At 41.5% G+C, this 10,052-nt stretch overlaps 1 protein-coding gene across 2 annotated transcripts; it reads right to left on the bottom strand.

Annotated features, from left to right (window-relative positions):
- Positions 1-641: 641 nt before the first annotated feature.
- On the bottom strand, positions 642-5,545 carry LOC121581115 (nucleolar protein 9). Of its 2 annotated transcripts, none has more exons than XM_041896503.1 (11): positions 5,473-5,545; positions 4,232-4,570; positions 3,874-4,110; positions 3,533-3,760; positions 3,340-3,447; positions 3,034-3,175; positions 2,450-2,642; positions 1,930-2,190; positions 1,569-1,781; positions 1,301-1,406; positions 642-880 (listed from the first exon to the last, which is right to left on the bottom strand). In XM_041896503.1, the coding sequence occupies exons 2-11, from the start codon at positions 4,533-4,535 to the stop codon at positions 726-728; spliced, it is 1,947 nt and encodes a 648-aa protein (XP_041752437.1). In that variant the 5' UTR covers positions 4,536-4,570; positions 5,473-5,545; the 3' UTR covers positions 642-725. The 2 variants fall into 2 exon arrangements, with proteins under 2 accessions (XP_041752437.1, XP_041752438.1); XM_041896504.2 differs by lacking the exon at positions 5,473-5,545 and adding an exon at positions 4,647-4,951.
- Positions 5,546-10,052: the final 4,507 nt, after the last annotated feature.

Here is a 10,052-nt window from a genome sequence, read left to right as displayed (position 1 = left end):
CGAACATCTCTGGAGAGACCTGAAAATAGCTGTGCAGCAACGCTCCCCATCCAACCTGACAAAGCTTGAGAGAAATGGGAGAAACTCCACAAATACAGGTGTGCCAAGCTTGTAGCATCATACCCAAGAATAATCGATGCTGTAATCGCTGCCAAAGGTGCTTCAACAAAGTACTGAGTAACGGGTCTGAATACTTATGTAAATGTATTATTTCCGGGAGTTTTATAAATAATTAATTAGCAAACATTTCTAAAAACCTGTTTTTGCTTTGTCATTATGGGGTATTTTGTGTAGATTGATGAGAATTTTTTATTTATTTTTTAAATCAATTTTAGAATAAGGCTAACGTAACAAAATGTGGAAAATGTAAGTCTGAATACTTTCTGAAAGCACTGTAAATGGCACTCACTTTAGATTAGGGACTGCAACAATACTTTACTAATGATTAGTAAATTATTTATTAATGTGAGAGTAATGATTGATCAACGGTGAACACAATTTATAAATGCCTTATTACAGACCCTTAAAATAGCGTTACCAGAATTTGTATAGTAAAAAATGTGTCTATGGATTTTAATGAGTGAGATTTGGACATTAGTGGACATTATCACTCATAATCATGCATACAACTGAAGAGTGGATGATTTAACACTTTTTTATTTGATCATGTAGAAAAATCACATAGAAATCCCATAGAAGACAATTCCCAGAACCATCTCATCTTCTCACTCCAGAATGTCACTAAAGAGCTTCCTTTTCTTTGATTCGCCCGTCTGCACTTCCTGCCACTGGGTCCGCCTCTTCACAAAGTGGGTCAGGGCAAATTTGGCCCAAACGTGACGAGCAAACTGGCCTGATCTAAGCTGTGTCTCACAAGGCACTGAGAGAGAAAGAGAGAGGGTGAGAAAGAGCAAGAATTACATTAAAAACATCAAAGCACATGGTTTAAAACAGCGTTTCCCAAACTCGGTCCTGGGAACCCCAATGGGTGCACATTTTGGTTTTTGCCCTAGCACTACACAGCTGATTCAAATAATACAAGTTTGATGATTAATTGATTATTTTAGGGCAAAAACCAAAACATAAACCCCTTGGGGTCCACAGAACCGAGTTTGGTAAACGCTGGTCTAAAACTCCCCCCAATGTGGTCCAACCTAAGACAGAATTCCATTATATTCTTGCAACAACCCCAAACACAATTAAATCAATACTAACCAGTAAACTGTGAGTAGCTACTAGCATCCCCATTCTGGGTTGACAACTTAACTTCAGCAACACTAACACATTTTGTAGATCTTACCTAATTCCTTAGCAATGCTCTGTCTCTGGGGGACAGTGGCGCTGTTCCAGATTGCCTCCAACACACGGCTGCCATACCTGGAGCAGGCCATTTGGACATACTGGCCCTGGGAGCCAAGTAAGGACATGGCAGGGAGAGGAAATAGGGGATTAGGAGATTTGGGGACTGCTGTGAGAATGTGATCAAAGAAAAACAGTCAGCTTTGGACCATGACTAACAGTGAGAGGAAGTACTTTGTTCAGGTTTTCATCTCTCCAGCAAGTCCTACCTCCAGTCTCCTCAGGATCTTTCCCCTCCCCTTATCGCTGGAGGATGTCACCAGGAGCTGCAGAACGTGGCTGCCTGATTGGTCGGTTCCCAGGGTCAGGTGGTCAGCAGGGGTCAGAGAGCGTAGGCTGTTTAGGAGCAGGGAGCGGTCTTTGAACTTGGCCAGTGACTGGACCAGACGGGAACCATGGTAACAGATAGAGGATAGGGGGCGCTAGGGAGGGAAGAGAGAATACAAAAGACGATAGTGTTGGTCTTTTTATGGACAGACACACAATATGCTTGGAGTCAATAAGCCTTGGTGTCAGATCCAAAAGTGCATTCAGAACATCAAGTTAATGTAGTAACTTTGAGACCAATACCTCCGTTTGTGTGTCGCCCTCTGCTGTCTCTGAGCTGTAGTACACCTCGTGTGTGAGCAGGGATAGGAAAAGAGGCAGGCAGGCGGTGTGTCGAGAGGCAGGTTCAGCACAGTGAAAAGCATTAAGGAGGCGTTGCATCATCTCTCCCTGTTTCTCCTCCCGCTCTGCACAGCTGTCTGTCAGCTGGACGATCACACCCATGTGACCTGCTGCCAAGATGGCCTCCAAACCATCGGCTAGCTCATCAAACACCTTCAGGAACTGTGGAGGAGAGGAAGGGAGAGAGAGGAAGGAAGAGACTGAAATAGTGGAGGTAGAGTTACTACTGTCATTGTAAACGTTTGTTCTGTTTTATCATGCACTCTGATAAATACAGATGAAATTCATCAGTATCTACCATCTTATGGATTTCAGGACTAATAGTATGGTATTTGTATGAATAATACTACTATGTAACCATGATGTATACATATAACTTAAATCACAGCAATAACTATAGGGGGTATACATATTGGCATACCACTTTGTAATTGGTGGAGGCTGCTGTCAGTCTCTGTATGGGGAAGTTGGCGATTGGATGGATGGCCAGGGTGACCAGCTGACCCTGGAGGTGGTTCTTATAGAGGTCCCGGAGCAAGGCCTTGTGGGATAACTGGAGGACTATTTCAATTAGCCGACTAGAGGCTTGATCCTTCAGAAAGACCAAGAGAGGACTAAGAGAAAGAGGCAAAAGAGAGACAAAGACATAAGATATCCAAAAGTATAAAAAGTAGGGCCGGGGCGATACCAGTACAGCGATACTCGTTAGTAGTTACTAGTAGTTGCCTAGTTAAATAAAATAAACAGTATTGTGGCAAGGAAACCAAACATGAAGTGGATTTAACTTCTTTAGGAAAACAGCCCTAATGTTGCAAACAAACATTATGTTGTCATCCAGAGTCACATTTATGTATTTATTTCCCCAGCTACAGCACACAATATTTTATATCCAGCAGGTTTTTAAAGCACCAAAGAGTCAGCTTCGTGTTTTCATTTTTGGCCCGTAAAAAAATATTGCGATACTGGTATCGTCCCGCCCTAATAAAAAGAGGAATTCTCACTGACCTGACTCCAGGAGCAGAGCTGAGTGATGTCAGGTACTCCACGATACCTTTGGTGAGCAGCTTGCAGAGCTTGGGTCGGTTTCTGTGACACACCGTCAACATGGTCTGGAACACTGTACTAGCCACTGCATCCGTCACACACACTGACGGAGAGATGGAAGAGCAGCGATATATAATGTAATGCCCTTGTGACTTGCTTGCACGAAACATCTCCAATAGTATGTACTATGAAGATCTACTATGAAGATGTACTGTGAAGTGCAATGAGGGGTTTCAATGTACTGTAGCTTGATGACAGAATAATTACCATTGACATTGTCCATCAAGGAGGTAGACAGTGTTTTTAGTTCCCACCAAAATGATGTGGGCGTCTCAAAGTATGTCAGCTGAGTGGTGACATTCCTGTCCTTTACACCTGGAACAAAATACACAGACAAGATAAGTTATTGTGTGTATGATTATGTGTTTGGATAATCGTGTGTGTGTGTGCGTGTGTGTACCTGGGCGTGCTGTGTCGGTGCGGGCTGGACCGAGGCAGCCTGCCAGTACATGTATGAGCGTGCGGGCCACGTGGGAGCCATGTGTGTGTCTGATGAACTCTGCACAGTGCTCCATCACCACGTGACACAGGGACAGAACCTGGGCCTCTAGTATCCCACAATCCTCCCCTTCCATCTCTGAATCTCCATCTGTGGTAGCTGACTTGTCCTCCTCCGATGAGCTCTTTTCTAAGAGACAATATAAACAAGGAGATTTATTTCATGTCATTCTATTGTAACTATTATATCTTGACATTTCAGGTGCTAGGTGTTGTTTTCAGACTGGTCACATTTAGACCTACCTCTCCATCTGGGCATCTGTCTGAGGGCGCTCTCCACGACATGACCCCCACATTTGTCACATGACACCCTCTTGAAATCTGACCCCGATTCTCCGCCAAGCTCAGCCAGCACCTCCCCCACCTGGCCGGGGCTAGCCAATGGGAGCAGCCGCTGGAGGGTGACACTTCCTGTCACATCCATGGCAACCAGGGCGGCCTGCCCTTTGACCTCCGTCAACACGTTCTCCACAAAGAGAACTACAGGGGAGGAAGAAATTATGACGTGAAGCTATGTCGTAAAGGTCACTGCATTGTATGCTCATGCAAACATTTATGCACATAATTGACACAATCTCCTTCCCTGTGCAAGGGCTCTCACCTCTCTCCTCGTCCTCTGTGAAGCCTTCGCTGAGTCTCTCTCCCACTCTGCGGAAGTAGCCCACACTCAAGGCATCTAGACGCTTCCTGGCAACTCCTCCATCCCTACTTCCTCTTCCACCCGCTCCTCCTCTCTTTCTCTCTCCATCTTCTCCTCGTTCACCTGCTTCTATTCCTCTATTTTTCTTTTCATCTTCTCCTCTTTCTCCCGCTTCTCCTCCTCTCATTCTCTCTCTATCTTCAGGATACTTCCTCTTCAATCCTGCCTCTCTCGACTGGTTGTTTTCCTCCATCTTCGCCAGCATTTTAAAGTAAGTACACAATTGCAACTTGATTCATTCTGAAAGAACAATGTGCATGTTGTTGAATAAGATGAAAAACAAAAACCCCTTGGTCCCTCTTCAACTAATACTGACCAGCCATGAATGAGACAAGCGGTGCGTTCATATATTCGCACTGGCCATCTACTCCGATTTCAGAGCGCTCTTGTCTGTGTGCCAGAGCGCAGAATAACTGAGGGATTTACGAACGATCAACGCGCGTTGAATATGGCCGGTGTCATCAAACATTTGTAAAACAAACGTCGGCAAAAACGCGTAAATTGTTGACAGCAGCACAGTTTCAGTCACCAATGCTCTAGATAAAATGAAAACAGCCTAACCAGCTCTGCTAGGGCGAGTGAAATGGTCAGAGTGAGGTGTTATCATTTTTGTCTGGAAGTAGCTAGCTAACTTTAGCCAGTTAGCTTGGGTGCTTGACTGCCGTTGTGAGGTCAGAACGCTCGGATCAACTCTACTCCTCCGCCAGAGCGTCCATGAACGCGCCGACAGCGTAACGCTCTGAATTTACGAACGCCAAGAGCGCACTCTGGCACTCCAGATTGAATTTACGCACACACCCAAAATATTTTTGTCAGTTGAAGACACTTTTGATTATTAAAAACAACCTAATTTTAAGGAGCTGTCAATAAATTAACAATCGGAATCTTCTTCGGTTTAGCTAGCTAACAACAAGAAGAAACTGTTTTGGTTTAGCTAAAGTTAGCTAGAGTAGCTAGCTAACAAGAATAACCCATGGAAGAAATAGCTAACAAGCTAAATCACTGCGACCGTTCTCTTCCCGTTCAAATCGTCGAAATCTTTATGATTGTCTCATAACCAGCTATATGAATCAAAAACAAGACACACAAACACATAAAAGTTAGAAAACGTAACCACCAAGCTAGCTAACAGGACAACTCACATGTGAAACGGTGGTCTGTTGTAGGCGCGTGATGATGACGTCAGGTCGATTTCGTGCATTTTTCTCATCAACCAGCAGGGGGCTCTTGGGTTTGTTTCATTATCCCCAGGGCAACTGAACAAATCATGAATTATGGTTGCTGGTTGACAATTACAGTAGGTCTGACTGTATGAATGGGCTCTTTAATTGATAAAAAAAAATATCATTGCCACAGTGTCTAATTTCTCCTGAGTCCAGACATTTCATCACATTACAGTAAAACCAGTGGTGTAAAGTACTTAAGTAAAAGTTATTTAAAGTACTAAAGTAGTTTTTTGAGTATCTGTACTCCACTACATTCCTAAAGAAAAAAATGTACTTTTCACTCCATACTTTTTCCCTGACACTTGTTACTTTTTGAATGCTTAGCAGGACAGGAAAATGGTCAGATTCACGCACTTATCAAGAGAACATCCCTGGTCATCCCTACTGCCTCTGATCTGGCGGACTCACTAAATACAAATGCTTCATTTGTAAATTGTGTTGGAGTGTGCCCCTGGCTATCCGTAAATAAAAAAAATAAAAAATTATGCCATCTGGTTTGAAAACAGGAATTTGAAATTATTTATATTTATATTTTTACTTTTACTTTTACTTGTGATTCCTAAGTATATTTTAGCAATTACATTTACTTTTGATACTTATGTATATTTCAAACAAAATACTTTTTGACTTTTACTCAAGTATTTTACTGGGTGGCTTTCACTTTTACTTGAGTTATTTTCTATGAAGTTATCTTATTTTTTTGCTCAAGTATGACAATTGGGTACTTTTTCCACCGTTGTGTAAAGCACACAGTGAGGCCAACACCCTCATGATGTCACCAGGTCATTATCTAGAACTTTTGAATGCAAAAAAATCCCTCCACTCCCCTGACGCAAACCCTCAGACACAATAAAGACATGACACAATAAAACATAACATGCACACAGATCATCTGTTTTCCTCCTGTATTTCACAATTCCCTCTCTCCCTTCCTGTCCACATTAATGTTGCTCTACTCATCTATAGGCTCTCTGGGCTATCTACAATATATTTTAATTCCATACACTTTCCGATGTGGCGTTGTCCACTTGGCTGCCAATCAAAATGATTATCGCTCAAATGTTCTCGTTTCCTATTAGTCTAAGGCATCACTTCCTATTGAATGTTCTCCATTGTGTTGCTTTGCTTTCTTAAAAGCCAGCCCAACATAAAATAAGTCACTATATTAAACATTGTTTTCCCATTTCCGTTTCATTTCAGGCCTCAGAACATATGGCTAAAATACCCATGCTCTTCAATATGCTCTCTTGAAATATTGGGGAATTCTGTGAATATTTAAGCTCTTTCAGATTGTAATGGGCTGTGATCAATGTTATAAATACCAGCCCTGACCCAACCCATATCCTGCTAGAGAAACAGTATGACAATCCAGTGATTATATAGAATCAATACCTTAAATACCTTTACTTTCCTTACACCTACAGTTGAAGTAGTAATCCCCCCATCAGGAATGGGAGCGGTCCGAATAACTCAGTTATTGTTTAACAAAGAGGTGTCGATAAGGCACATACCAATCCTTGACCCTCAGCCTGAATCACAAGAACTCTCTGTATTTCTAGACTGTGTTAGCTGTACTGTAGTAGGACGAGACGCGTTTGAGTATAAATATGCGATTTGAAGAATTGGTCGTTTTTTGAGCTTTTGTAGGACAACATTTTTGTATTTTCCTTTACCATTATTCTCGTCCACTCATAATAATGGATCGTATTGGGACTCAATTCAGTGCATCCAGATTTTAATCTTCTTCATCACATTTAATCACGTCAACATAATGTTAAAGGTATTATTTACAACAACAACAAAAAAAAAATAGAGGCGCACACTCTATACAGTGCATTCGTAAAGTATTCAGACCTCTTTACTTTTTCCACATTTTGTTACGTTACAGCCTTATTCTAAAATTGATTTTAAAAAATGTTTTACTTAGCAATCTACACACAATACCTCATAATGACAACGTAAAAACATGTTTTTATAAATGTTTGCAAATGTATTAAAAATAAAAAAACAGAAATATCGCGTTTACATAAGTATTCAGACGCTTTACTCAGTATTTTGTTGAAGCACCTTTGGCAGCGATTACAGCCTCGAGTCTTCTTGGGTATGACGCTACAAGCTTGGCACACCTGTATTTGGGGAGTTTCTCCCATTCTTCTCTGCAGATCCTCTCAAGCTCTGTCAGGTTGGACGGGGAGCGTCGCTGCACAGCTATTTTCAGGTCTCACCAGAGATGTTTGATCGGGTTCATGTCCGGGCTCTGTCTGGGCCACTCAAGGACATTCAGAGACTTGTCCCGAAGCCACTCCTGCGTTGTCTTGGCTGTGTGCTTAGGATCGTTGTCCTGTTGGAAGGTGAACCTTTGCACCAGTCTGAGGTCCTGAGTACTCTGGAGCGGGTTTCATCAAGGACCTCTCTGTACTTTGCTCTGTTCATCTTTCTCTCTATTCTGACTAGTCTCCCTCTCCCTGCTGCTGAAAAATAACCCCACAGCATGATGCTGCCACCAGCGTGCTTCATCGTAGGGATGGTGCCAGGTTTCCTCCACACGTGACGCTTGGCATTCAGGCCAAAGAGTTCAATCTTGGTTTCATCAGACCGGATAATCTTGTTTCTCATGATCTGCGTCTTTTAGGTGCCTTTTGGCAAACTCCAATCGGGCTGCCATGTGCCTTTTCCTGAGGAGTGGCTTCCGTCTGGCCACTCTACCATAAAGGCCTGATTGGTGGAGTGCTGCAGAGATGGTTGTCCTTCTGGAAGGTTCTCCCATCTCCACAGATTAACTCTGGAGCTCTGTCAGAGTGACCTTCGGGTTCTTGGTCACCTCCCTAACCAAGGCCCTTCTCCCAAATGTTTTTGGTACCCTTCCCCAGATCTGTGCCTCGACACAATCCTGTCTCAGAGCTCTCCTTCGACCTCCTGACTTGGTTTTTGCTCTGACATGCACTGTCAACTGTGGGACCTTATATAGACAGTTGTGTGCCATTCCAAATCATGTCCAATCAATTGAATTTCCCACCAGTTTTTGCTTGGTCATTGTGGGGTATTGTGTGTAGATTGATGAGGAAATTTTTTTATTTAATCAATTTTAGAATAAGGCTGTAACGTATCAAAATGTGGAAAAAGTCAAGGGGTCTGAATACTTTCCGAATGCACTGTAAGCTCCCAATAATTTTTTGGGTAAACCACCAACGTCTCGGAATCACTGTGCCTTCTTCAGGCTAACATCATGAATGCTTGAACAAGGTTTAGTAGACAAACAGTGCAATTAGTGAAACCAATGGCAATAGTGAGGGGTGTGTCATAGTAATTAGGGTCATGATGGTGAAAAAGTGTTAGAAGACAATAATACACAGCATGTTGAATATATTAGGTTACTGTTTTCATTATCATATTGCAACATGATTAGATATTGTACATAGTATTAACATCAACATTCATTATTATTTAATTCAATTTCATATTTAATTGTTTCCATTTCATTTAATCTTTGTTACATGTAAAATAATGTACTTTTTACTCCATACTTTTTCCCTGACACTTGTTACTTTTTGAATGCTTAGCAGGACAGGAAAATGGTCCAATTCACGCACTTATCAAGAGAACATCCCTGGTCATCCCTACTGCCTCTGATCTGGCGGACACACTAAACACAAATGCTTCATTTGTAAATTATGTCTGAGTGTTGGAGTGTGCCCCTGGCTATCCGTAAATACATTTAAAAAAATTATTCCATCTGGTTATAAGGAATTTGAAATTATTTATATTTTTACTTTTACTTGTGATTCTTATGTATATTTTAGCAATTACATTTACTTTTGATACTTATGTATATTTCAAACAAAATACTTTTTGACTTTTACTCAAGTATTTTACTGGGTGGTTATCTTTTTTTAAAACTCAAATATGACAAATGATTAGATATTGTACATAGTATTAACATCAACATTCATAATTTTTTTATTCAATTTCGTATTTCATTGTTTCCATTTCATGTAATCTTTTTGTTCAAACGTAATGCATAATAAGCATCATCAACAAAGGGACCATCTTGGATGCACGCTGATAAACTGTAGAAAGAATTTGTTAATTTAGCAGACTTCTTCATAAAAAAAGGGAACTTGTTCATAAAAAGGGTCTGAGGTCAAAGTCAATATTCAGACCACTAGAGGTACGTGTTTTTAGATAGGATATCCAGTAGGCCCCCCTCTGTAGTAGTAGTAGGGTCTAGATGTCGCCTCCTCTCCTTGGTAGAGCAATATGCTTGATACCTGTGTATTTGATGGAGGAGATAGGATGGTTAGCTTCAACAACCTGACTGCAGTGTTCAGCTTTGCATTGTTTTAATAGTATTTTTGTTTGTCTTATGTAGGCTTTCCCACATGGACAGGTGATGAGATAGATTACTCCCTTTGTCTAGCATTAGTTGACTGTAGTTCTGGGCTGATGGGTGTCAGAAGAAGGATGTTTTCCAGTGCCTAATTTGTAAATGGGGAGGT

Source organism: Coregonus clupeaformis, chromosome 14 (genome assembly GCF_020615455.1).
Source record: "Coregonus clupeaformis isolate EN_2021a chromosome 14, ASM2061545v1, whole genome shotgun sequence".
Classification (NCBI taxonomy): Eukaryota; Metazoa; Chordata; class Actinopteri; order Salmoniformes; family Salmonidae; genus Coregonus; species Coregonus clupeaformis.
This window is presented reverse-complemented; position numbering and strand designations above follow the sequence as displayed.

Coding starts and splice junctions, on each gene's coding strand:
- LOC121581115 (XM_041896503.1), bottom strand. CDS start 4,535: ATGCTGGCGAAGATGGAGGAAAACAACCAGTCGAGAGAGGCAGGATTG. Junction 4,111..4,231: donor CACAGAGGACGAGGAGAGAG/GTGAGAGCCCTT, acceptor CCTCCCCTGTAG/TTCTCTTTGTGGAGAACGTG. Junction 2,643..3,033: donor AGCTCTGCTCCTGGAGTCAG/GTCAGTGAGAAT, acceptor TCTTTCTCTTAG/TCCTCTCTTGGTCTTTCTGA.